Genomic DNA, 26374 nt, shown 5'->3' on the forward strand with positions numbered 1-26374 from the left:
GGCCATATCGAAAAAGACTTATTACGTGAAAGCAGCTGGCCTCCTCCCTTACCCTGTCCCCCAGGCTTCTCGACCTTTACTTTATATGCAGATAAACTGAGGATCTTGTTAAATAGATGGGAGGCAGGGCGCGAGAATCGGTATTCCAACACGCTCCCACCTGGTGCCAATACTGAGTAGTCAGGCGCAGAGTCTTGTAGAACTTTGTGCCCTGTAATAGCTCAGTGCAGTCCTTCTCTACAGCACGGCCACTAGGGGGCATAACATGGGGGTGAAACTGAGTCTCTCAGAAGCCACGTGACCCGGGTTTGAATACACTGTCCTGGCTTACTATTGAGTGGGAGGTGGGAGGTGGAAGCCACCCGGCAGCGGACTGACTGCATTCTTGTAGCTGCAACCATCTGACTCTTTTATTAGGACACCTAGATGGGTTGTGCCTGGATATTTACTTCCTTGAATGAATTTTATTTTTTATAAGTTACTTATGTCCCCTGTACTACACAGTACACAAGAGATTTCACCTCTGAATTTCATTTTCCAGGGTAGTAAATGGAATGTTACAGAATATCTGTTTTACAAAGAGAACTTGGGGTGGAAGAAGGTCGTGCAGCGCTGGGTTAGAGGGGCAAGAGGACGATGGGCACCTCCTGGAAATCCTGGACTGGAAGTGGAAGTAGGCACTGGTAAGACTCTGGGTTGTTTCCCTTTCTGGGGAGTGAGGCTGGGGCGAGGGGGGGGAGGATACACACACTCTTGATTATACACGGGTTAGTGTCATTGTGTCCGTGACAGCATTTTCATTCTCATGGGGTAAGAATGGGGAGAATTACTGATGATGTTGCCGAGCAGCCGGACGCGGGAGCTCCAGTGGGCTCTGTCGTTCCTCTCCGCTGCCGGGCTCCTGAATACCCTTTCTCCGGATGGGGGGCATTCCTTGTCTTAGGCGCCCTCAACAGCAGGTTAGAGCCTGCCTCCCGCTACAGAAGCTAAACAGACACTCCGTCTCCGGGGCTCTCCTGCGGCTGGGTGTGGATCCGTGTCCTAGGCACACATGGAACAGGTGCACCTGTCCCGGACTTTGAAGGAACACACGATTGCTTCTCCCTGAGTAAGGAGGAAAGCCATTACTGAGGAGGTGATGTTTAAGCTACTTCTTGAGAGATAAGTAGAATTTCAACAGGTTGGGAGGTTGGAGGAATGAGCTGCAGGCGGATCAGAGGGTTGGGTCGGTGCGCAGGCGGTCTGGGTATGGTAGAGGCGTAAGTGTGGAGATATTTTAAAACAGGTAAAATGCCATTAACTTTACTCATGGATGTTGGAGTCAAGGGCATTGATAAGGAGTCAGAAGACCGAGGCTCAAATATGGATCCTGGCTGGTGTGACCTTGGGCCAGTCCCCAGCCCTCTGGGCTCACTTCCCTTACTTGGAAAAAAGGTAGTCCTACCACTACCAGTGTGCCCTCCTCACATAGTTTTTGTCGGGTCATGGGAAGATGAATGCAAACTGCTTTACATGGAAAAGCCTGAACAAAAAATAATTATTACAAATAATGTGTGTAGGGGGTGGGATACCCAAAATAGTGAGAGAGCGCAAGTCCGGGCTGAGAGAGGTTAGAAGAAAGTCATGTCTGAGGAGGAATTTGTCTGGTCAAAGACCAGCTCTTCCTCAAGCGTAGGGCTGGGGAGGTGGGGATGAGGTGGGGTGAGCAGACGGCAGTCTCCAGGCAGCTTCCACAGCTGGAGAGCCGGCCGGTGGCAGCAGGAGCACAGATACTCAGCTAGATACTCCTCTTCTGGGGACAAGGCTCCTCCTGTGTCTCCCTGAGGTTCTGGTCTGAATATGTCAGCTGCTTTGGGGGTGCTCCCAGTCTTCAGCCACCCTTGCTACAAATGCCTTGTGTTGTTTGCTTTCTCTAGTTGGCCAGTGTCTTCCGTCACATTTTGATACTTAATTTTCACCCCCAGAAAGGAACTCTAAGCTTGGCCCACTCCCCCACGTTCCCTCAGGAAGAGCGTGAGGTACGGGAGTGGAGAGCTGTCAGGCTTCTTGTCAGCGCTATCCGTGTAAATATCACCCTTGCGGTCCTCAGAGCACTCAAGGTCAAGCCTCCACCCTCCTAGTTCCCTGGGCTGGAAATCAGCAGTAGATCCGATGCCACCTTCCTGTTTACATCCCAGGTGATCCTGAAATCTTGAAGATACTGTAGGAGGTCTTTGGGAACTCACAAATTAAGTAGTCAAGGGTGTGATGATTTGGGAGCAACTCCAAAGTCCATGGACCTCCAGCCATTTGGAACGGGGATCACCCCTCACCTAAGTAAGCGGTGGTGTCAGGAGTTTCCTAGAAGGTTCTGCAAAGCCCCAGCAGGAGTCGAAAGGGCAGCATTTAGCATGCAACAGCAGATAGCCTAGTGAGTGATTCTTTTAAAACCAGGGAATCCAGAAACTCTGCCAAAGCACCCCTTCTACGACAAGGATCCATTCCCCCTGCCCCCAAAACATCCGCAGGGTCCCTCTCCCCCACTCCCCCCGTTCAGGGGCCCATCTCCACCTTTGTCCTGCAGCACCTCCTCGGGCTTCCTCCTCCCCTGGCCACCCCCACGCTGATCCAGGATCCAGGACACACCCCTGCCCCCCCCAGCCCACCCCGTGAGCCCCTCTGCTGGACCCGCCAGCCCTCCCGCCCAGCCTGCAGCCCCTTCTCCGGCTGGCGCTTCCACCCAAACTTTTCCTCCCGGAGCCGCCCTCCTGCTCCAGCCACAGTCATCCGTGCGGTGACTCCACGGCTGAAAACATGGCTCACATCACATGATCTGTCGACTGGGTCAGTGTCGCCAGCATCCTGTGTGTGGTCACGTCCGTACTCGTACTTACATTCCGAACCACAGGTGGTCAGCTAAGACAGACAAGACCAGAAGACACTGACGGTTCCTGGGGGACATTAACTGTACAGTGGAGACGGAGAGGCAGGACAGAGGACTGGTGCCCCAGGGGCCCGAGGCTGGAAAGCCACCCGCTGGTCCCTCGAGGGCCTGGAGAGCTAGGACAGGCCCCCTCATGCCTGCCAAATACACAGCCTCAAGGGATTCAACTTCACAGGAAGGAGTGTCACGCCCTGTGGCTGGAAAAAGTTGGTTGGAGGCAAATGGGTTCTCTCCAGAGCTGTGGTAGATTCCAGCCCTTCTGCACTGGGGGAAATGGAGGAAGTGAGGTCAAGGTCCTGTCCTTGATCTGGTCCAAGGCAGGCCTCTGCAGGACGCAGGCCTGGCCATGCACTGGATGGGAGGGGTGGAAGAGGCAGGAGCTGCGGAAGAGGAGCTCTGCTGTAGGAGGAGGAGGAGAGCCCCAGGGAGGGGACCAAGCCCGGGACGTCTTCCTGCAAACAAACTCAGGATTTTTGTTTTTAATTCAGGCCCACAGATCAGGAGATGATTGGCATGGCCGAAATACTTTGCTCTCTTTCTTGACTCTGTCTTCAAGGTAGCGGCTTCCGTGGCTGCGGTTCAGGTCTTTGTACTCACCCTGGAGGTGACTGGCGAGGAGACAGCCTCACCGGAGGGCATCACTCCCGAAGAGCCAGTCGTGCTCTTGGCAGGCGCGCCTGGAGGGGCTGAGGCTACCCTGGGTCAGCGTGGAGTCGGCGTGGAGTGGAGGCTCTGGCCGGCCTGGAAGGAGAAAAAAGAAGATGACAGGCTGAGCCAAGCAGTGGATGCAGGGCAACCGGCGCTCGGCCACGGTCGTGCCTGCCTTTGGCAAGAAGACGGGCCCAGTGCCAACTCCTAAATCCACTGTAATCCCGGCTTTTCCCGACGAAGCCGCTAAATCCAGTCAACAACAACAACACAACTTTGTCACGGTTCCCAAGAGCGGCGGTACACTGCCACTCAGGCCTCGGCGTCAGGAGTGAGGGGAAAGCACGGGCCAGAGCCTCTATTGGGGTTTTGCTGGAAGGAATAGACGAGGCAGGTAGGTGCGCTGGGCAGGCTGAGGCAGGTTAGTGGGGGCAGTTTCAGTGGGCTCTGGCTCCAGGGGCTTCCCTAGCAGTCTGGTGTCTGGCCCTGGGGGGATTTAGGGTAGGAGAAGAGTTCCTGGCTGTAGTAGGGACCTGATAAACGGAGGTGAATGTGGGCCAGAGGGGCGAGGGGCGGATTGGTTGGTTTCCGAATCAAATGTAGGCTCACCGGTGAGTTGTCTGCTCTTTCTAGAAAGCAGCTAACCATGGGAGAGGCAGTCCCTCTCTGGGCCTGCAAGGCCCCCACCCCCACCCCAGACTTCAAAACATCGCAAAATACAGAGAATAGAAAGCAGAATATCAGAATGTACCAGAGCATCAGGGAGTCTGGGAGAGGCAGTAACCTCCCCGTGAACCCCGCCCAGTGAGGCGGAGCATGAGAGACAAAAGCTTCACAAGAGAGCGGGAGGCTAAGCTCCCTCGGACGCTGGGCTGGTGTGGTGCACACACACTGTCACTCTGGCCCAGACCGTGCGGCGGGGAGTGCACTCAGGCTTCCGCTTTGGAGTCAGACCTGGCTGAGTGCCGCTGTGTGACCAGGAGTTAAGTTACTTCACCCTTCTGAGCCCAAGAGGATGGTTGGGAGAATTAAAGGAATTTGAGGACAGAAGCTTCTCTACTTGGGCTCCTTCTTCTGCCTAAAAAAAGGCTGATTTCCCGACTCCACCTAGACCTTCCTGTGACCTAGGCCACCCTCAGTGAACTGCGGAGACACAGCAAGACCAAGAGGAGTGTGTGTGTTCGGGTAACAGCCGGGACACGGTGGAGCAGAGCGGAATCACTCAGCCTGACCCCGGGAGGGCTGGCTAGGCTCGGTGGGCGGCCGCCACTAAGAGCTGGAAGCGGGGGACCAGGGCCCCGGGACACAAATACCCTTTCTGGTGCCACACACGGAGGGCTGGCCCCCCTCGGCGGGGTCCGCAGACCTGCTGTAGCCCCAGTACTGAAGCGGGAGCTGTTCACCTTCACACGCCAGACTATTTTCAGCTCCGTGAGGCCCAGAATGAGAAGTAAATTCACATCCTCGGAGGAAGATGAAAATGTCATCTCCTTTTCAAGTTCCTAGTAGTACCTGTACATTCCAAACTGTGGAGAATGAACTATTTGCTTATTTATTTTAATATAGACATTTTTAAAAAGATTCTTTAAAATTATTTGAGAGTGAGAGGGCAGGAGAGAAAGAAAGCACAAGCGGGGTGGGGGGCAGGGACAGAGAAAGGGAGAGGCAGACTCTCTGCTGAGCAGGCAGCCCAGTGAGGGGGTCCATCCCAGGACCCTGGGATCATGACCCGAGCTGAAGACAGAGGCTTAACCAACTGAGCCACCCAGGTGCCCCAAATACAGACGTTTTTAAAACAATTTGTTCATGGGCGTATCTTTTCTTTCCTGAAGATTTTATTTATTTATTTGATGGGGGGTAGGGGCACAAGCAGGGGGAGCAGCAGGGGGAGAGGGAGAAAGAAGCAGGTTCTCCGTGGAGCAGGGAGCCCTACACGGGGCTTGATCCTAGGACCTTGGGGTCGTTACCTGAGCCAAAGGCAGGGTTTAGCCGACTGAGCCACCCAGGCTCGCCTTCCTGGTCATCCTCTATCTGCAAATTCCATGAAGGCTAAAAATCAAGAGTTCTCGGGGCGCCTGGGTGGCTCAGTGGGTTAAGCCACTGCCTTCGGCTCAGGTCATGATCCCGGGGTCCTGGGATCGAGTCCCACATCGGGCTCTCTGCTCCGCAGGGAGCCTGCTTCTCCCCCTCCCCTCTCTGCCTGCCTCTCTGCCTACTTCTGATCTGTCTGTCAACTAAATAAATAAAATCTTAAAAAAAAAAAAAATCAAGAGTTCTCTTGTAATACTGACTCCGTAATCCTGCCAACTCCCACTACTCCTGATGGAGCAACATCTTGCTGAGGTGATTTCACAGGATTCTGTAGCCAACACTGTCATCACCCATCTTCTGGCCGGTGCTGTGACTGCGTGAGCCCACACCCCGGGCCCCAGGGCACCCCGGTTTTCTGAACTGCCTGACTCATCCTACCCAGGCTTTCTTGAAGAAAGTGAAGTGAAATTAAGCCCTCCCACTCGCCTTTAAAAATGTATACTCCAAGTTCCAGTTGTCGTAGTAACATCTTCATGCTGCCCGCTGCCTTTTATACATTTTGGTGCTGATGGACCATCCGTTACCATGAGAACGGGAATGTCTTCACACAGCGAACCTTGTGGAGCTCAGTTTTGTGTCGTGTGCAAAACAAAACCCGCGTCCACAGGGACAGCCTCAACGGAGCTCTGAGAGTTAACAATGGAATAGGACCTAGAAGCCACTAGAGAGTTTCACTTGGTTCTCTGGATTTTATTTGGGGGAAAAAAAAAGTGTATTTTTTTTTTTAAAGACTTAGTTGTTCTCCTGTCACTCTTCAGTGGTTATATTAGTTTTAGAGATTAATTTATTTGAGAGAGAGAGAGAGGAGGGGCAGAAGGAGAGGGAGAGACAGCATCCTAAGCAGGCTCCGTGCACGATGAGAGCCCCAAGTGGGGCTCGATCTCACGACCCTGAGATCATGACCTCAGCCCAAACCAAGAGTCGGCTGCTTACCCGACTGTGTCACCCAGGTTAAATGCAAATTCCTTCCTTCAGAATTGAAGATATGTTTGTTCACGTCTGCCACACAACTGTAATCATCTCTACTTTCCCAGCCCGACCCTCTAGTGACGGGTAGTGCCGACCGAGCAGGCATTCCCTGCCATCCAGAGCCAAGGTCTGTGCATCGATTCTCTCTTTCAGAGGTGAGTGTTTGAAATATGTAAGCTCTCCAAGTTCAAGGACATAGCACCTGCTTCTTCAGAACTCTCCGCAGAGTCCTTTTGGTTAATTGATTTGACTTTAAGCTTTCCATTCAGATGTACAGAATGAAGTCTGGGCTGAGAATTTAAAGTAGTTCGTTTCAGAGGACTTGTGTGTGGAAACCGACTTGAAGGTAGGAAGAAGCCAGCCCCACAGTGTGAAGAGCCGGCTGCGTCAAGGCCACATTCTGTACGAAGTCTGATCGCTAGAACTGCGGTGCCGGTTTGTGCGTCCGCCGCGGGCTGGGCACCGGGCCGGGCACCGGGCTGCATGAGCGGCGTGTGCCACCTCACTTCATCCTCACAATATACATTCTTTTTTCAGCTTTCATTTTACAAAGGAGAAAACAGAGCCACGAGTATTAGGGCAACTTGACCCAAAGTCACACACCTAACTACCCAGTGGAGTTGGGATTTGATCACCAGGGTCTTGCTCCACAACTCAAGCACTTGACCTCCACGCTAAGTAAACCTACCTTTCACAAAGACACCCTCCATCCAGGGCCAGTGGGATGGGCTTTGTACATCTGTGCAAACTGGAGAGGGAGACGGCAGCACCGGGACTGTGTTTTAACAGATCACGGCCTGCGTTCCGTCCCTGTGCATTAGTGCGCTGCTGTGCGTTCACCAGCAGAAGGGAGCTCGGCTCAAGTGCAGGGGTGAGAATCAAGTCGTTGCCAGTGGCCCCGTGCATCAGTTCTTGGTCCTCCGGAAAACAGCATGGCCCATAAAGAATTTTATTTTTTGACCCCGTAATCCCAGTCATGGGAATTTGTTCTAAGAAAATAATAGAAAACAAATCTATACACAAAAAAGCATTCATCCAGCATTACACATCACTGCAAAAATTGGCAGCCATATAAACCTCCCAGTGTCACGGATCCTCAGGTAGACTATGATACATCCATTGAATGGAACACCACACAGCTATTAACAGACAGCTGTGAAGACAACAAAACCAGACGTTAAAAAGATTATAATTCCACAAACATTCAGTTCAGCATCTGAAAATTACCCTTCGCTAAGACTATGACAGTGCTTTAAAAAAAAAATTAGTTTATAAGATGGCCAACAGACACATGAAAAGATGCTCAACATCACTCATCATCAGGAAATTTAAACCAAAACTTCAATGAAATATCACCTCACACCAGTAAGAATGGCTAACATCAGAATGATAAGAAAAAACAAGTGTTGATGAGGATGTGGAGAAAAAGGAACCCTCAGGCAGTGTTGGTAGTGATGTAAATTGGTACAGCCACCGTGGAAAACAATATGGAAGTTCTTCAAAAAATTAAAAATAGAAATCCCCTATGATCTACCAATTTCATTAGTGGGTATTTACCCAAAGAAAATGAAAACACAAATTGAAAAAGAGATACACATTCCTATGATTGTGTCAGCATTATTTACAACAGCCAAAGTATGGAAGCAACCTCAGTGTCAATCAGTAGACAAATGGATAAGGAAAATGTACACACACACACACACACACAGCAACAGGCTGCCCTCTTTGATAGAGTCTCGAGGGTGATTTCAGCGGTGTGGATGGAGCTCAGCGGTCTTACAGAAGACCGTGGGCTGCACACATCTGGGGGCAGACTGCCAAAGAAGTCAAGGCTGAAGGACACTTGGAGACAGAGAAGGGACCAAATGGCAGTGGGCGATTCAACTCCCATAGCCCACGGGGGGCCCATACGGGAGGACACTGCTGTTCACAGCTCTCCCGGTGACCATGCGTGGCAAATGTGACTATGGTCCATATAACGGTGACTGGTACCCCAGAAGCCAGGGACCAGGAGATCCAAGAAGCCACCCGCTGAGGGTCACCCGCTGGCCAAGGGCATGAGCTGATGAGCTGGCCCGCCTGAGGCTGCCCAGCCTTCAGATTCCTGCACGCCTGCTCCTGCCAAGCCTGCCGTGAACCTGACCTCTCGGTGGCAGCTTTTCTGCCTCATTGATTGTTAATGCATTTTACATCCTCATCCAGGAGCGAAAACACAAGGCTGGTGTAACTGGGGGAGGCTGTTTACAGAGTAACAGATCCAAGGTGTGAATTAGCGGGTGCGAAGTACAGACTCTGAACAGGGAATGTCAAGCAAGTCCAGGGATGAAGTGTTTTCTGTAGGAAACAGGTCGAGCAGTTGGAGGGTCAAGTGGGCAGTGGCATGTGGCGTGCTTCGGGGGCCTTGAGTGGAGTTGTGCAGGAGGCCAGAAAGAATGCCTTGGTTTCTCTGAGTCACAAGAAAAGGAGGAAAAATAAGGCTGTGTGCAGAGGGCGGAAGCTGGGTGGGGAGCCAGCCCTGGGGGAGGAAGGATCACATCTGCTTCTCACCCCCCACCACCGCTCAACTGCAGAGAGAAAGCTTCTTGAGAGAAGTCTCTGCTGTATCAGCTGTCCCTTCCCTCCCAGATGGAGAACAAAGAGCCTTGGTTGATTTTGTGTTTTCTTATTGTGGTAAAATATACGCAACAAAAAAATGGATCACTTTAACTATTTCTAAGTAACTGGTTTAGTGGCATTAGGTACATTCACAACGTTGGACAACCATCATCACTGTCCATTTAAAAAGAATTTTTAGAGGAGGGGGCAGGGGGCAGAGGGAGAGGGAGAGTCCCAAGCAGGCTCCATGCCCAGCACAGGCCCTGATGGGGCCTTGATCTCACAACCCTGAGATTGTGACCTGAGCCAAAATCAAGAGTCAGATACTCAACTGACTGAGCCACCCAGATGCCCCCATCACTGTCCATTTAAATTTTTTCATCATCTCAGACAAAAACTCATTAAACAACAGCTTCCCTTTCTGCCCTCCCCTCGGTCCATGGCAACCACTAGTCTGCACTCCAGCCCTACGAATGTACCTATTCAAGAGAACGCATGTGTCATATGGTATTTATCCTTTTGAATGTGGCTTAGGTCATGTAGCATAACATTTTTTTAAAAGATTTTTTATTTATTTATTTGACAGAGAGAGATCACAAGTAGGCAGAGAGGCAGGCAGAGAGAGAGAGGGAAGCAGGCTCCCCGCTAAGCAGAGAGCCCGATGCGGCACTCGATCCCAGCACCCTGAGATCATGACCTGAGCCGAAAGCAGCGGCTTAACCCACTGAGCCACCCAGGCGCCCCATGTAGCATAACATTTCCAACGCTCATCCATGTTGTAGCCTGTGTCAAAATTTCCTTCTTGTTTTCAGGATGAATATATTCCATCGTCTATACAGACCATGTTTTGTTTATCCGCTCACTTGCTGATGGACACCTAGGTTGCTTCCACCTTTTGGCTGCTGTGAATGCTGGTGTACACGTATCTGTTTGGACCCTGCTTTCAGTTCTTTGGAGTATATACCTAGTAGTGGGATTGCTGGGTCGTAGGGTAATTCTATGTTTAACTTTTGGAGGAATCACCAAACTTTCCTACAATGGCCGCACCAAGCCTTAAGCTATTTAAATGGATAATCTATTCCAAAAGCCTCAGGTCAGCCTGGACTGGAGAGCTGGTCTAATGTCTAGAGTTCAGGAGGCCAGGGCCTCCCTGAGATGTGAAATGTGGGTGCCCCATCCTAGCTGGAGGGGACAGGACACACTGGAGATTCCAGAACGGGGTGACCAAGAGGAGTCATGTTAAGTAAAAAGTGATTGAAGGAACTGGAGAGTTTGGCCTGGAGCAGAACAGGTGTCCTCCCCGAGAACTATCTCTCAGAATGTGTAAGGCTGCCATGCGGCAGAGCGAATGGACCTTTTCGTAGCCATGGAGGTAGAAGGGGAGAGCGGGTGAGATCCACCAGGAGACCAGCTCTGGCTAAATGCTGCTTTGAGAGCAGGTTATAGAGAAGGTTCCTGGGGTGGGTCATCACTAAGGCTCCATGACTCGAGGGGGTCACTGAGAAGACAGCATAGAGCAGGAACTCATGCTTTATGGGACTCTCATTGCTCTTCTGTCTTGAACAAATGGAAAGGTTCAGCTCAGTCTTGGGGTGTCTGGTTTTTTTTTTTTTTTTGGCAACTGACAAAATCTTGGGCTTTCTTTTTTACACAGGACATCAGGAAGCATATAGTCTCAATACAAATAGTAGTGTAATTAGTGTAATTGCCAGATTATGACTTTCATTGTGATAAATTTAAACATCAATCAAAATAAAATATTTAAGAACCATCATCTTATTTGAATGGTTTCTCTAGAAATTGGGAGAAGAAAATGTGGTCAGAGGTAAGAAGAGTTTCGAGACTTAAAACTGCTTTGGGGCGCCTGGGTGGCTCAGTGGGTTAAAGCCTCTGCCTTCGGCTCAGGTCATGATCTCAGGGTCCATCGGGGCTCTCTCAGCAGGGAGCCTGCTTCCGCCTCTCTCTCTGCCTGCCTCTCTGCCTACTTATGATCTCTGTCAAATAAATAAATTCTTAAAAAAAAAATAAATAAAACTCTGCTTTAGGGGTGCCTGGGTGGCTCAGTCGGTTGAGTGTCAGACTCTTGGTTTCAGCTCAGGTCATGATCTCAGGATTCTGGGATCGGGCCCCATATCAGACTGCCTGAGAGTCTTTCTCCCCCTCTGCCCCCTCTGCTCCTCTCCTGCTTGTGCTCATGCTCTCTCAAATAAATAAATATTAAGACAAAACCAAACCAAGCCTCTGCTTTGCTCACGTATCCTGACCCCTTGGTCACCTCTACAGGTGATTCAATAAACAGAACACAAGAGCACAGATGTGGTGTCCTGAAGGTGCATTTCTTCCTGAAGCTGCCTCTCTCTACCACTTGTTTCTCAGCCTTTTTTATTGTGTTTCCTTTCTTGTTTTCTGAGGGTTTTTTTTTTTAAGATTTTATTTATTCATTTGACAGACAGAGATCACAAGTAGGCAGAGAGAGAGAGGAGGAAGCAGGCTCCCTGCTGAGCAGAGAAGCCCGATGCGGGGCTCAATCCCAGGACCCTGAGATCATGACCTGAGCGGAAGGCAGAGGCTTTAACCCACTGAGCCACCCAGGCGCCCCTCTGAGTCTTTTTTTATTACAGAAGCAATGCATGCTTCAGATAGTTATTAGCGCTGTCCAGCAAATATTTCTGGTTCCCCTGTGGGGCATGTGTGGCATCACAATTCCCTACTCCCTTAAAGTTAGCTGTGGCCACGTGGCTCATTTTAGCCAGTAAAATGGGAAGTGATCTGTCTGGGTGGGAACTTCAAGAATCCATGTGCAATTTACATTTCTTTCTTTCCTTCTCTCTGCCGCAACATACAACACCCCAAATGCAGGCTGCTCTGTAAGCCCGGGCCCCCAAGTGAGGGTGACATGGGGCAAGCCCCCAGCCCACCCTCAATGGACATTGAGCCTGAGGGAGAAATAAACCTTTGCGTCAGCCCTCCAGGAACTGGAGCTTTAATAAGAAATAAACCTTTGGGGTGCCTGGGTGGCTCAGTGGGTTGGGTCTCTGCCTTGGGTTCAGGTCATGATCTCAGGGTCCTGGGAAAGAGCCCCGCATCAGGCGCTCTGCTCAGCAGGAAGCCTGCTTCCTCCTCTCTCTCTCTGCCTGCCTCTCTGCCTACTTGTGCTCTCTGTCAAATAAATAAATAAAAATCTTAAAAAAAAAAAAAAGAAATAAACCTTTGTTGTTTTAAGCCACTGAAATTTTGGGATTGTTACTGTAGCATAAATAGCTTCAAAAGGGGCACCTGGGTGGCTTGGTCAGTTAAGCATCTGCCTTCAGCTCAGGTCACGATCTCAGGGTCCTGGAATCGAGCCCCACATCGGGCTCCCTGTTCAGCGGGGAGTCTGCTTCTCCCTCTCCCTCTGCTGCCCCCCATGCTTGTGCTCTCAAGCACAAGGGGCAAGCCGGCAAGGCCTGCTATCAGAGTACTACATTTTAGGAGGGAAGAGAACCATTAATCAACCAGCCACTTAACTATAACAGTATGGAGACATACGGAGCCCTGCAGAGTGCATAGGGCATGTGACCTGCTTTGGCCCTGGGTCAGGGAGACTTCTCTTGGAAGATGCGAAGCTGGGATCTAAAAGGGGGGCCAGGAGTTAGCCAGGGGAAAGGGAGAGTTGTGTCTCACACAGAGGGAACAATATGAGCAAAATGTCTGAGGCATAAAGGAGCTGGAGTGGCGGGAATGCCAAGAGGGTGAAAACGTGCTGGGAGGTGGGGAGGATGCAGCCACCTGTCCAATCAGCACTTGGGGACCTTAGCGCGAAACCTCCTCGCATCCCAAGAGCAGTGGGTCACCATGGGAATGTTTGAAGCAGAAGGGTCACATGATCATACCATACCGTATTTTTAGAGTGTAACTGCCAATATAGGATTATCAACGTAAGGAAGGTCAAGTGAGGAGAAAATCAGTCCCAAGTTAGCTTTAACCCGCAGGACAAAACACGATGCAGCCCCCAAATCCAACAGCAGGTGGCGCTGTGTGTATGGCTGCCAGCCACCGGGAGCATCGGGCCAACTCGGTGAACCCGCTTCAAGCTGGGGCATCTCTGGGTTCTCACAGAAACGCAGCGACACAGGATACATCCTTCCACCACCAGGGGGTAGATAAGGAAGGCACTGTGGGGCCAGGGGCAGATCTGCATTCTGACAGGAGGTTTGGGTTTGTGTACCAGCAGCCAAAGCTTCCGTGTTCACGCTCCTCCCCTATTTTATAGAGAAGCCCCACACAGGAGGACCCCTCATCCAACAAACCGTGGTCCTGGTTCCCATTCTCTCACCCTCCCCGACATCCGTGCAGCATGTGGCCCCACAGACCCCCCTTTCTCGAGATTTCTTCTCGCCCTCCTCCTCTATCTTGAACAGTCCCTCCTCTTCCTTCTGTCCCATGAAAGGAGATTGTCCCCATGGCTCCTGACTCAGCGCAACTTTCTTATTTCTACAACTGACCAGCCCCTGGTTCCTTGCCAGGAATACATCTAAACCTACACTCCTGGCCAGCCCATCTGTCTGAGCCCTAGTCCCAAATTCCCTGGTGCCTGCAGGACCTCTCCCTGGATTTCCCACGGCCACCGCGTGTTTCCCAGGGAAGAGGTCCCCCTCACCTCGCTTGTAGAAGGGGGAGTGGGAAGGGGAGAAGTGATCCAGGCCACAGCCATGTCCTCCCTCTGGGCTCCGCACATGTCTCCTCTGCTGCCTGAGTTCTGCTGACCGTAAGTTTCTGCTTTTCCGCAACTTCAGCTTGTTGGGGACCGCTGAGGCTCCAGCTCTTTCGGGACCGCTGAGGCTCCAGCTCTTTCATGGTCTCTTTCTATGCTTCCTTCAAGTGTCAGCTTTCTACATGCCTGGTCCTCTGGGTCTTTACAGGACGGAGACTCGGATGGACCCATTGGTCTTGAAATAGACCAGGCTCCCTCACAGCAGCCAGTGGATGAGTTTTCACGGGTCAGGAGCCTCCTGCTTGTCCAACCAGCTGTGCCTTAAGGACGGCACTGGTGTTACTGGTCAGGTATTACTAAACATGAACACCCAGGATAGTTCTTCATGGGATTGGGGGGGTTAGGGTTAGTGTGGTTGACGGGAGTGCTTTCTTCTCCCCTTGCTGTGATTTATCCCCTTATAGACGAGATCCTGGAAAGAATTTGCTTGTTTTTTTCTTCACTTCCTCACCTTTCTGTCACACATCTTTTCTCTCTCACCTTTTTTTTTCTCAAATACCACTTTTGTATTTTTTTTTTTAAATCTCAAGCCTATAGAAAGGTTGAACGAAGGTACAGTGAACACACAGACCCCTTATGTGGACTGGGATTCTCAACCTTGGTGCCATAACATTTGGGGCTGGAGAATCTGCTGTTGGGGGAGCCTGTCCAGAGCACTGTGAGGACTTCGGCAGCTTTCCTGACCTCTACTAACAGATGCTGGGGGCACCCCCTTGACTGGGGCAACCGAAAGTATCTCCAACATCACCAAATGTCCTTTAGGAGGTAAAATAGCCCCCCAGGGAGATCCACTGACCTAGATTCAGGAAACTTTTATGATATTTGCACGTGCAAACACAGTGTATATATACATGTATCCAGATGAAAACACACATATATACATATATATTTTCTATATACATGTAATCATAGTGAGCAAATGTGGCAAAATGTTAATCTGTGGCTCTCTAGCATATTATACAAGTATAGATATTATATATGCATATATGTGTATTTTACATATAGAGTACAAATGTGGCAACATGTTAAAATATATATTTTATACACACACACACGCATGCAAACTTTTTTCCTGAAATATTTCAAAGTAAGTTGCATACATCACTACCCCTCCCCCTAAACACTTTAGCTCCTGAGGAAAAGATCATTCTGGCATATAACCACAATAAGATTATCGTGGCCAAGGGGCACCTGGGTGGCTCAGTGGGTTAAAGCCTCTGCCTTCGGCTCAGGTCATGATCCCAGGGTCCTGGGATCAAGTCCCACATCAGGCTCTCTGCTCGGCAGGGAGCCTGCTTCCTCCTCTCTTTCTGCCTGCCTCTGCCTGCTTGTGATCTCTGTCTGTCAAATAAATAAATCTTAAAAAAAAAAAAGATTATCATGGCCAAAAAATTCACATCAATACAGCATTATTTTAAAGCCTATATTCATTTTTTCCTCAATTTCCCAGTAATGTTCTTTGTGGATTTTTGGTCCTCAGTGATAACACAGCAGTCACTCTATCGAAGGGGAAACAGACACAGGCTGCCCTCCGTTATGAGGGGACCCATGCATCAGCCTCCTTCGCTGGGTATAAACTGTGCCCCAGCTGATCAGATTAGTACTTCCTCTATTCCAGTGCTGACTAGCCTTTCTGCTCATCATTTAACAAACTCAAGAGAAGAAATACACTTCCAGATGATCTCCTTAGCCTTTATTTAAATGTCTGCCACCTGGCACGGCTCCCTGGATGACGTCATCCATGCTGGGGACAAGATCAGAAACAGCTCTGCAAATCCCACCTCCCCAGCGTTCCAGTAAGCATGAGCGCTCAGATACCAGCTCTGGAACCAAGCACGGCGGAGAAGGGCAGGAGACCTCCTACAAGCTCAAAGACTCAACAAGCATTTTGGCACCGGGTTAGGCCACAGTAACGGAGCTCCTCCCCAGGCGTGGTCCAGCAGCTGCACCTGGCGGGGGCTGTGAGCAGGAAGGCCACTTCCCCACCTCCACCCTTCTGCTCTTTGACCGCCCCACCCTCCGCCCCAGCCACCCTGCAGCATGCAAGTTTGAGAAGGGCTGAACTGGAGTTAGTGTTCCCAAACAGAAACCACTTGCATTGGTCCCAGCAGTGTCTAGCAGAGTGGCGGGGTGTTCCCTTCCCAAAGCCTGTCCACAGAGAACGGAGCGGCCCCCCCTCCAGGTTAAGAGCAGCACCAACCTTTACCTGAGCGAGCCAGGGCCCCTCTGGCAACTAGTCAGGGTCTCAGAGTCCACACAGATGGGACAGCTACAGGAATGTCATTTCCAACAAACTTACGTGTGGTGCGAGCGCCCCACTTCTCCAGTACAAGGATTTGTGTGATTGCTTTTTCTCCTCTGATGCTTATGAGATCCTGAGTCTTCCGTTGCAGCCTTTCTTAGCGCGCTCCGTGAGCCTTTGAGGTCCTCATGAAACAAGCCGTGGCATCATTAGAAGTAATTCAGGCAAGCTGGTCATCCCCGGTCAGGGCATGCGTTAGAGAAACCAGCTTCGGACTCCCAGCTGAGACTGGAGACCACGGTGCAGGTGTCCGTGCTGGGAACGTGGTGCGGTATGCCAGGAACACAGAGCAGAAAAGGTGTTCTGTATGCTAAGTGATTCAGAGATGGTGTTTATACTTCAAAATGTCTTTGCTTCCAAGTTTCACATTTGGGGCTTTTAGGCCTTTTGGACTGCAGAGCAAGAACTGCAGTTTCATCTCTTATGTGTCTCCCACAGACTGGGGAGATCATGGAAGAGCAGCAGAATGCCCACAGCAAGTTTCTAGCACCAGGTCCATAACTCAGGCTCAGCCACGTTTAAAAGGAAGCCTGCCGAAGGTGGAAGGAAGATGTAAGCGTGGAGGAAAAGTGTGGAGGAGAGTCCAGTGAAATGGAAAGAGGGGAGAGATGTATGCCGATTTGCTCCCTTTCCCCGCAACGGGGCATGGTCCCCTGTCAGCTCCTTTGAGTCATCTGTTTATACACCCTACCCAGGTCGGAGCAGGACTGACGATCGTGCCCACTGGCATCCCTGGCTCATTAAAATCAGCCAAGAGTCAGACTGCTGAGAAGAAAATTCTAGAAACAAAGTAGTCATTATTTTTCCAGAAAGAGATGGGGAAAGCAAATAGTGCCCAAGAGAAGGTTCAGAAGCAAATCCTGTGCTTTTTGCCATGTCTTTTTTTTTCTCCCCCAAGTAGGCTCCACGCCCAGCATGGAGCCCATGGAGCCCAGGGCAGGGACTTGAACTCATCACCCTGAGATCAAGGCTTGAGCCAAAATGGAGAGTCCAGCACTCAACCAACTGAGCTACCCAGGTGCCCTAGGCATGCCTTTTCTATATAACAAACCCATTGAGGCAAAATAAAATACATGCAGGCTAGAACTGCCTTTTGAGAACAAAGTTTATTCTGACCCAGAATTATAATAATTTTTAAAGTCCTTTCAATTCCACCATGCTCAGTAGGAATTACTCAGACTTTTTTCCTTGACTTCTGAAAAAGCAAACTGGCTAACTCTAGCTGAATTTAGCTGGGAAGTAAAATGCATTTCTTTAACACTAACTACCACAGAAAAGCACACTTAGCTTGCACGTCAAACTGTCTTCAGTAAAGTCTATTTTGCTTGTAGTAGTTGTGTTATCCTGATTTCTTGTCCCCAAGTTCTGCTCTCTGTGAAATGCTATTAAGTCTTGTTTTTCCCTTTCTTTGATTTGGGAGCACCTGGCCAGCGGAAGCCTCGCAGCTGCAGGCAGTGGGCAACGTTGTGGGCGATGTAGTAGAGGTTCAGCATGGCGGCTGGGCTGAGGATGTCCACTTCCGGTTTCTTCTGTTTCTTCCCGTGAGACTTGCCTCGGCCTTTTCCCCGTTTCCCTTTACCTGGCTTTCAAAGACAAGTACATACATGGCATAAGTTAGTTTTTAATAACCCTGAAATAATCTCAAGCATTTCCTATTGAACATAAGAAAAGTGACTCCTGAGGAGAAAAAACTGTAACAATAGCAAAAAATTTTTGCATGGCGTGAGAAAAGTCACATGCGATCTAATTCAATGAATGTGTGTTAAGCACCCAGATTAAAAGAGACCCAACCTAATCTAATGGTCGTGTGGACGTTGTTTGCATAGATTTGAACAAACTGCAAAAAGACATTTTTAGGCAACTGGGGACATTTGGCAATATCAAGGAATTATTAATTCTGTTAGATGTGATAATGGCATTGGGTCATGGAAGAAAATGTTTACACATTTCAGAGATGCACACTAAAATCTGCAAGAAGGTCTCAGATTTGCTTTAAAATACTGCAGCTCCCCTCCTTCCCCCCAAAAGACAGATGATGCAAATGTGGCAAAATCCTGACAGTTTCAGAGTCTGAGAAATGGATACATGGGGATTCATTATACTACTCTATTTCTGTGTGTATATAGAAATTTTATAATAAAAATTTAATTAAAAACATTAGATAATTGGATGCCGACACATATTTTGGCCTTTGTTATGTTGCAGCCGCTATCTCATTAAGCAGTCATGAGGGTTGAGACAAATACAAGGCACTTAGTATAGTGTCAGACCTGAAGGAAACAATAAGTGATTGTCCCCATCACTTTATCACCACTAATCCTCCAAGCTGTGTTTTGAGGGAGAGAGGCATATGCCGGTTTAAAAATGGAAGCGTGGAGGCTCCACAAGGTCACCGTGCAAGCCAGAGTCCGCCAGCGTCCGTTATCACCCTGGCTCTGGTCATGACCGTGCTGCTAGGCCAGTGCCTTCTGAGAAAAGGAATGGGTACCATCCTGACATGGGAATAAACTATCTGAAGTTTTGCTAGAGCTGCGCAAAGCTGAGTTGACTTCTCTGTGTCCTATGACCCACCCATAAAGTAACAGATGAACGTGTATTATTTTTTTTTTTTTAAAGATTTTATTTATTTATTTGACACAGAGAGATCACAAGTAGGCAGAGAGGCAGGCAGAGAGAGAGAGGAGGAAGCAGGATCCCTGCGGAGCAGAGAGCCCGATGCGGGGCTCGATCCCAGGACCCTGAGATCATGACCTGAGCCGAAGGCAGCGGCCCAATCCACTGAGCCACCCAGGCGCCCCTGAACGTGTATTATTAAGAAAGGTTTCTTGGGGCGCCTGGGTGGCTCAGTGGATTAAGCCACTGCCTTCGGCTCAGGTCATGATCTCAGGGTCCTGGGATCGAGCCCCACGTCGGGCTCTCTGCTCCGCGGGGAGCCTGCTTCCTCCTCTCTCTCTGCCTGCCTCTCTGCCTAGTTGTGATTTCTCTCTGTTAAATAAATATTTTTTTTTTAAAAAAAAGAAAGGTTTCTTCTAGGCAAGGGAAAAGAGAAGAATGTGTAAGTTATCAAGAACACCTGCAAGGGCCAAATATTTATATAAACTAGATGCCATGTTGATAGCATCGCACTTTAAAAATGTCCCAGGCTAATCAAAGAGAAACATAGTCAATGTGTTAAAAACACTAAAATACATTTTTATTAAGTGAAATGGAATACATTCCTAGATACAAAACCCAGGAATGAAGATGAGAGTATCTTGCAACAGTGGCCTGGCTTTCATGTGGAAATCCAAATTAAAAAAATATATATATGAAAACCCATATTATAACCATACCTCCTGATAAAAGATCCCCTCAGTGTATTAGGATGTACACTGTCATTAGCTCTTAAGATTTGAGGGTCTTGGCTTTATTTATGATTTTATAATTTTTTGCATGTCAACCATACAACTTACCTGGAATAACTGCCCCCCCAGAAGTGTTTTAATCTCTAAAATAGTTTGCTAACTAAAATTCACACAAATGTTTGATATTTTTATTCCAAGTTCTCATCTTTTTGTAGAAAATAGCAAACCGACTCTAAAATTCATAGGGAAATGCAAAGGACTTTGAAAAAGAGCAAAGCTGGGCACCTGGGTGGCTCAGTCACTTAAGCCGCTGCCTTCGGCTCAGGTCATGATCCCAGGGTCCTGGGATGGAGCCCCACATCGGGCTCTCTGCTCAGCAGAGAGCCTGCTTCTCCCTCTCCCACTCCCCCTGCTTGTGTTCCCTCTCTCACTGTCTCTCTGTCAAATAAATAAATAAAATCTTAAAAAAAAAAGGGGAAGAAAAAGAGCAAAGCTAAAGGACGAAAGCTACCTTATTTCAAGAATTATTGGGGGGCACCTGGGTGGCTCAGTTGGTTAAGTGACTGCCTTCGGCCCAGGTCATGATCCTGGAGTCCCAGGATGGAGTACTGCATTGGCCTCCCTGCTCAGCAGGGAGTCTGCTTCTCCCTCTGGCCCTCCCTCTGCCCGGCTCCTGCTCTCTCTCTCTCTCTCTCATTCTCTCTCTCTCTCAAATAAATAAATAAATTCTTCTTAAAAAAAGAATTATCATACAGCTACAGTATCCGGAAAGTATGGTATTGGTGTCAAGACAGACAAATAGATCAATGGAACAGAATAGAGTCCAAAAATAGGTCCACACATAGCGAACAACTGCTTTTCAACAAAAGTGCAAAAGTAATTCCATAGAGCAAGGATGACTGATGAGGGATAGAAGCAGAAAAATGTTCTTCAGCCCAGAAGGCTGACCTGTAGCCTGCATGGTTCTGATAAGGATCAAATACACACTGGTTGCTACATCCTTGAAGGGTCTCATGACTGCCCGTAACTCTCACTGATAGTTCATACTGAGCTGAACGGTAAGTGCCAGAGAAATCTTGTGAAAGTAGTCTTATGAGAAGAAATTCAAAGAAAACATTTATGATCTAATACTCCCCACGCATCGTGCCTCCCTCCTGAGCACTAAGCATAGAACCACTAGCTTTGTACAACAAATCTGCAGCAATTTCTGCCCATGGGTCCTGTCCCTGTGCTACTTAAATAAACTTACTAAGTTGCACCTAAAATGTCTCAAGAACTCTTTCTTGAGCATCATGCTCAACAATCCAGCAACAATAATTTTTTTTTTAAGAAAACGGGGCTGGAACAATGCATATCCATTTGCAAAAAGATGAAACTCAATCCAAAACCAAAAAGTATAAAAGTCCTAGAAGAAAATATAGGAGAAAACTTTATGACCTTAGGTTAGACAAAGGGTTCTTGGATCTGACACCAAAGCACGATCCATAAAAGGACAAATTGATACATTCATCAACAAAATGAAAAACTTGTGCTCTTCCAAAGGTATTGTTAAGAAAATGAAAAGCAAACTGGGAGAAAATATTTGCAAATCACATATCTGATAAAGCCCTTATATCCAGAATGGATAAAGGACTCTCAAGACACAGTAATAAAACAGAAAACAAACAAACAAACAAATAAATAAATAAAACATGGTCGAAGATTTGAACAGATACTTTCCCAGAGAAGATACACAAACAGCCAACAGGCACAGGAAAAGATACAAAAGATACGCAACATCAAGTCCTTAGGGAAATCCAATTAAAACCACAATGAGATACCAGCACCCACTCACTAGAATAGCTCAGGCTACGGAGACTGACCTACCAAGTGTTGGTACTCTTACACTTACACTGCTGGTGGGAATCTAGAACGAAAGAGCCACTCTGGAAAACGGTTTGGCAGTTTCTTTAAAAGGTTAAAAACATACCTACCATGTGATCCAGCCAAAAGAGTATATCTGTTCTAAGACTTGTATAGGCGATGTTCATAGTAAGTTTGTGCTAGCTAAAAGCAGCCCAAAAGTCCATCAGTGAGTGAACAAATAAACAGACCGTGGTATAACCATACACTGGAATACCATCCAGCAATAAAAATGACCGCTGATGCATGCTACAGCTACAACATGCCTGGCTGGCTCAGTCAGAGGAGTGTGGGATTCTTGGGTTGTGTGGGTTTGAGCCCCACACTGTGTTGAGGTTACTTAAAACAATAAAATCTTAAATAATAATAATACAAGTGAAAGAAGCCAGACCAAAAAAAAACCCATACACACTCTATAATTCCATATATAAAAATTCCTACACATTACAAACTAATCCACACAAGCAGGGCAGATCAGCGGCTGCCCCAGATGGGAGGTTTCGAGGGGAGTGATACACAGAGAAGCAAGAAGCGAGCTCCTCTGAGTCCAGAGGAGCACAAGGAGACTTCCGGGGGGTGATCAACGTGTTTGTCACCCTGATTGCCGTAATGGCTTAATGGGAGCATCCAGATGCCACGCTGATCAAATAGTACATTAAAATATGTCCAATTTATTATGCATCACTTAAACCTCAATAAATCTGTTAAGAAATTTTTTTTTAAAGATTTTATTTATTTATTTGACAGAGAGAGAGAGATCACAAGTAGGCAGAGAGGCAGGTAGAGAGACAGGAGGAAGTAGGCTCCCTGCTGAGCAGAGAGCCCCATGCAGGGGCTCGATCCCAGGACCCTGAGATCATGACCTGAGCTGAAGGCAGAGGCCTAACCCACTGAGCCACCCAGGCGCCCCAATCTGTTAAGAAATTTTTGTGAGTGAAAACTTTCAGTTTCTCAGTAGGTTGGGTCGGTCCAACACAACTCCATGGCTCTTGGCTGTTTCCGGTCCCAGAACACATGGCTCCTGACTTGAAAATCTCCAAACTCCTTAATGAAGACCACTGGCTCCTGCCACTGTCCTCTCTTCTAGTTCTGGAACCCACTCAGTGGCTCGTTGTTCCTGCCTCTTCCCTGCAGACCTTCACAGGGAAATCACTGGTTACTTCTCTTTGTGTGGGACTCTGCTCAAGTTGGAAAACCCTCGCAGATACTGCGTCTACATTCTATTACTGGGGTGATCACATAACTTATTGTCCAAATCAAGACATTCAATAAACATAAATTGGGACTGTTCCAGGCAAGCAGTGGAGGTTGGGGCGTACGAATGGTTTCCCAACACCCCCTCAGCCCTGTCACCTTCCAGCTTCTGACCCCAAGCACACTCCACTATTTAATCATGCTATTTTGTTCATGTGTTTATTGTTTGTTTCCTAGCCAGAAGTTTGTCTGTGAGGTCAGCACTGAATTCCTAGGGCCTAGACCAATGTCTAGCAAGTTCATAGGTAAGTAAAGATATTTGCTAGGTGAATACATTGCAACTCAGATGCAATTCAGTCCCAGGATTTAGAAAGCAAAGGTAGATATCTGCTTTTCTGAATTTGATAATTTGATAATTTGAATTTGATAATCTGAATTTGATAATTGATAAATATTTAACAGATTCTCTACTGAGAACTAGGACCTGCAATTCCGGACTCCTGTCTTCATGAGGCTTACAGTCCAGTGAGGGAGAAATTGCACACAGATCTACTCACTCTACTGTGAGTGAGAGCCCAGGGTACCTGGCATTATAATGACACATGTTGGACAGGGAGTGACCTAGTTCTGGATAGGAAGGAAGAAGGGTTCCTGTGGGCTGAGGGGCAGGGAATTTCCAGGCAAACAGCCTGTGCAAAGGCTCTGAGGCTGGAGGGAACATGCCAAATTGAAGGGACCTCTCAAAAAAGATCAGTGTGGCTAAGGCCACACCAAGTGACCATGGAGGGGGCACAGAGTGAGAGGAGTTTAGGCTGGGAAGGTAGGCAGTGTGCAACTCTGGCCTGCAGGCCTTGGAAGCTAAGATGTTTAACTTTTACCCAAGGGCCAGTGGGAATCCATTAGCTTAAATGGCTTTATTAAACCGTTTCACTTCAGTTCCCTGGGGTCTGAATGAAAATGACAATACCAACCATGTACAGTAACCCGGGGAATGCCACAATTTAAATCAAGAGACATCTATCTAGTGCTTTTATATGAAGTAGGAGGAACACAGATTTACCAAACACATTTCTTTCTTTTTTTTTTTTCTTTTAAGATTTTATTTATTTGACAGAGAGATCACAAGTAGGCAGGTAGGCAGGCAGAGAGAGAGGGGGAAGCAGGCTCCCCACTAAGCTGACAGCCCGATGTGGGGCTTGATCTCAGGACTCTGAGACCGTGACCTGAGCCAAAGGCAGATGCTTAATCCACTGAGCCATCCAGGCGTCCCATCCCAAACACATTTCTATACTAGAGACAAATGGGGATGAGGAGTGAGGTTCTCCAAGGAGAAATAGGTGAAACTCTGGAAGCGAGGTGTACAAGGTCATGGGGGAGTACAAGGTCATGGGGGCTTGGGGAGCAATATGGCAGCAGGGGGTACTTCTGAGCTGGGCCCATCTTGCAAAAAAGTAGACCAATAGCTTGAGATGGGGTGGGTGCAGGAGGCTTCAAGAAGAATGTGGGTTAGTGTGGGATGTGTTTTTGTTTCATTTTGTTTAAAGTAGAGAAGTTAATATGGTAAATAAGCTCAAGAGGCTGAGGCCCCATGACTCTAGGCTCCCAGCGGTACTTAGTTGAGCAGACTGGAAATTCCCAAGGTCCTGGGGTGGGGGTTACAAGGTCATAGCCATTCTGGGACCATCAAACTAGTGGAGGAGGAGGACAAAAGAGATGGAGAGCCCCTGGACAGAGGTAGTGGAATAGGGCCAGAGTCCAGGCAGATGATAAGGAGGGCAGGACTTGACCCATTGGTGGCAGTGAGGGTAGGAAGCACTTCGAAGGGACTGGATGAAGGCTGAGGAACAGTAGTGCTTATGAGCTCCAGGCCAGAGAATGAGCATGCCGTTGGAAAGTGCGGAGCAGGTAGTGATTAAAAGATCTGGATTTTGAACACAGTTGGGACATGTTCTCTGGTGGAGAGATTCAGTGGGAAGTTGGGAGTGGTTTGGCTTAAGTTGGAGCTCTGTGAGCGCCAACGACTCAGAGGTGAGATGGAAGTTTAAGGAAGTTGCAAGCCTTCCTGGGCATAAAATTCAAGAATACGCTGCACAAAAGATTTCCTCCAAAGCCTTTCTTTAAGCTAGGGTTGGAAGAGGGAATCACTCGTTAGAACCTGCAATCTGGGTAGCAACAGCACTCATTTTCTGCCTCTAATCCGGAGAGAAGAATCCTGCACAGGACCCAGGACAGCGGCAGCAGAAGGTAAGTGCCTGGGCCAGTCGCTGTTGACCAGTGCCGGCACTCTGGGGTTTCACGCCCCGGTACCCGCCTCTCCTTATTTCCCACACACATGGTTATGAAAGTGGCTCAACAGAACCAAGGAACGAAAACAAACCAAGTCACAAAAAGAGGGCTCAGCCTGATTCTGTCCCCTTTGGCGCGCGCAGACCACCTGGGCAACCCCTCTCCCCCACCATCTTTACACCCCGTGTCAGATCACTAGGTTGGACACCCCCCCCCCCCCACAACGACAGGAGACGGAGGTGCCTGTGGGTAACAAATCTTGGCAAAGCGTGCCTCGACGCGGCAGAACGGTATTAAACTAATTTAGCGCAAACCTCGGAACTTCTTATACTTAAATAAGCCGTGTATTACCATGGTAACTCCTCAGTCGAGCAGGTGAGTGTGGCATGGGTTCCCGATCCTGAAACAGAGAGAGAGAGAGCCCAGTTCTCCGCATCGCCTGGGGGCGGCGCCCCCGCGCCCATCCCTGCCGCCTACCCGGCTGCCTCCGCACTCGCCCGCGAACCGTCGCCGGCCCGGGACTTCGCCACGCTTCTCGGGAGCCCCAGACGCTCAGGGGAGCCCGGCGGGGTTAGGGGGCAGCCAGCCACCCAGCCGCCGCCACGCGGAGCCTGGGCACCCACCGAACCGAGGCCGCGAGCCGCGTGACTCACGGCCAGCACGCCCCGGAGTCTGGGGGGCGCCGGGCTCGTGAGCGCCGGCGGGGCCGGGCGCACAAACGCTGGGCTGCGAGCGCCGCGGGGGGCGGGGCCGCGCGGTGTTTACCTGTTGCTAGGACACCGGGGCCTGACGCCCAGCGGTTGGGCACGGCGGGGCAGTCTGTCCGCAGTCCCCTGCCGGCCTCACGGCGCTAGCTGGGTCACTTCACCTCACGCGACGGCCGCGAGTGCAGAGAAGCTCAGCCTCGCGCTGGGAGCCTGGACCGGGCGGAGCTCGGGCGGGTGTGGTGCTTGGCCTTGGAGTAGGCGGGTTCCGCCGTAAGAGCCCCGCCACTCACTGGCTGATCTTGGAGAAGTCATCGAAGATTCCAGAACATTTTTTGGAAAATGACATGCAGCCTTTGAGGGATGAAGTGAGAAAAACAGGGGGAAGTGTTCATATAGACCCTGGTACAGGCCCCAAGAGAGTAAAGGCCGGAAAAAAGGTTCTTTGGCCCTAAGTAAGGCTACACAATAGGGGCGGTTCTGCTTCCGACCTTGTGAGTTCAACCCAATAGATGTTTACTTGTGTTCTCCACAGTGTGCAGCCTTTTTTAGACTCATTTTTGTATGCCGCAGCAGTGTAAGAGACGCTAATGGATTAATGGTCGTGATTCAGTAAAGTACCCCCTTCATTCTAGCTAGCCTGGCCCCTTCTTCCTTCTCCTT

At 49.2% G+C, this 26374-nt stretch overlaps 1 protein-coding gene across 8 annotated transcripts; it reads right to left on the reverse strand.

Moving 5' to 3' along the window:
* Positions 1–1053: 1053 nt before the first annotated feature.
* Positions 1054–25914, reverse strand: SMKR1 (small lysine rich protein 1). Of its 8 annotated transcripts, none has more exons than XR_006820523.1 (3): positions 25359–25711; positions 16279–17860; positions 1054–1104 (listed from the first exon to the last, which is right to left on the reverse strand). XR_006820523.1 is itself a non-coding variant. In XM_046020930.1 (3 exons), the coding sequence occupies exons 2-3, from the start codon at positions 25393–25395 to the stop codon at positions 17667–17669; spliced, it is 231 nt and encodes a 76-aa protein (XP_045876886.1). In that variant the 5' UTR covers positions 25396–25407; positions 25773–25914; the 3' UTR covers positions 15687–17666. The 8 variants fall into 8 exon arrangements, 6 of the variants coding, with proteins under 6 accessions (XP_045876886.1, XP_045876889.1, XP_045876885.1 ...); XM_046020930.1 differs by lacking the exon at positions 1054–1104 and adding an exon at positions 25773–25914 and having other exon boundaries at positions 15687–17860; positions 25359–25407; XM_046020933.1 differs by lacking the exon at positions 1054–1104 and adding an exon at positions 25773–25862 and having other exon boundaries at positions 15687–17864; positions 25359–25407.
* Positions 25915–26374: the final 460 nt, after the last annotated feature.

Source organism: Meles meles, chromosome 10, assembly GCF_922984935.1.
Source record: "Meles meles chromosome 10, mMelMel3.1 paternal haplotype, whole genome shotgun sequence".
Classification (NCBI taxonomy): Eukaryota; Metazoa; Chordata; class Mammalia; order Carnivora; family Mustelidae; genus Meles; species Meles meles.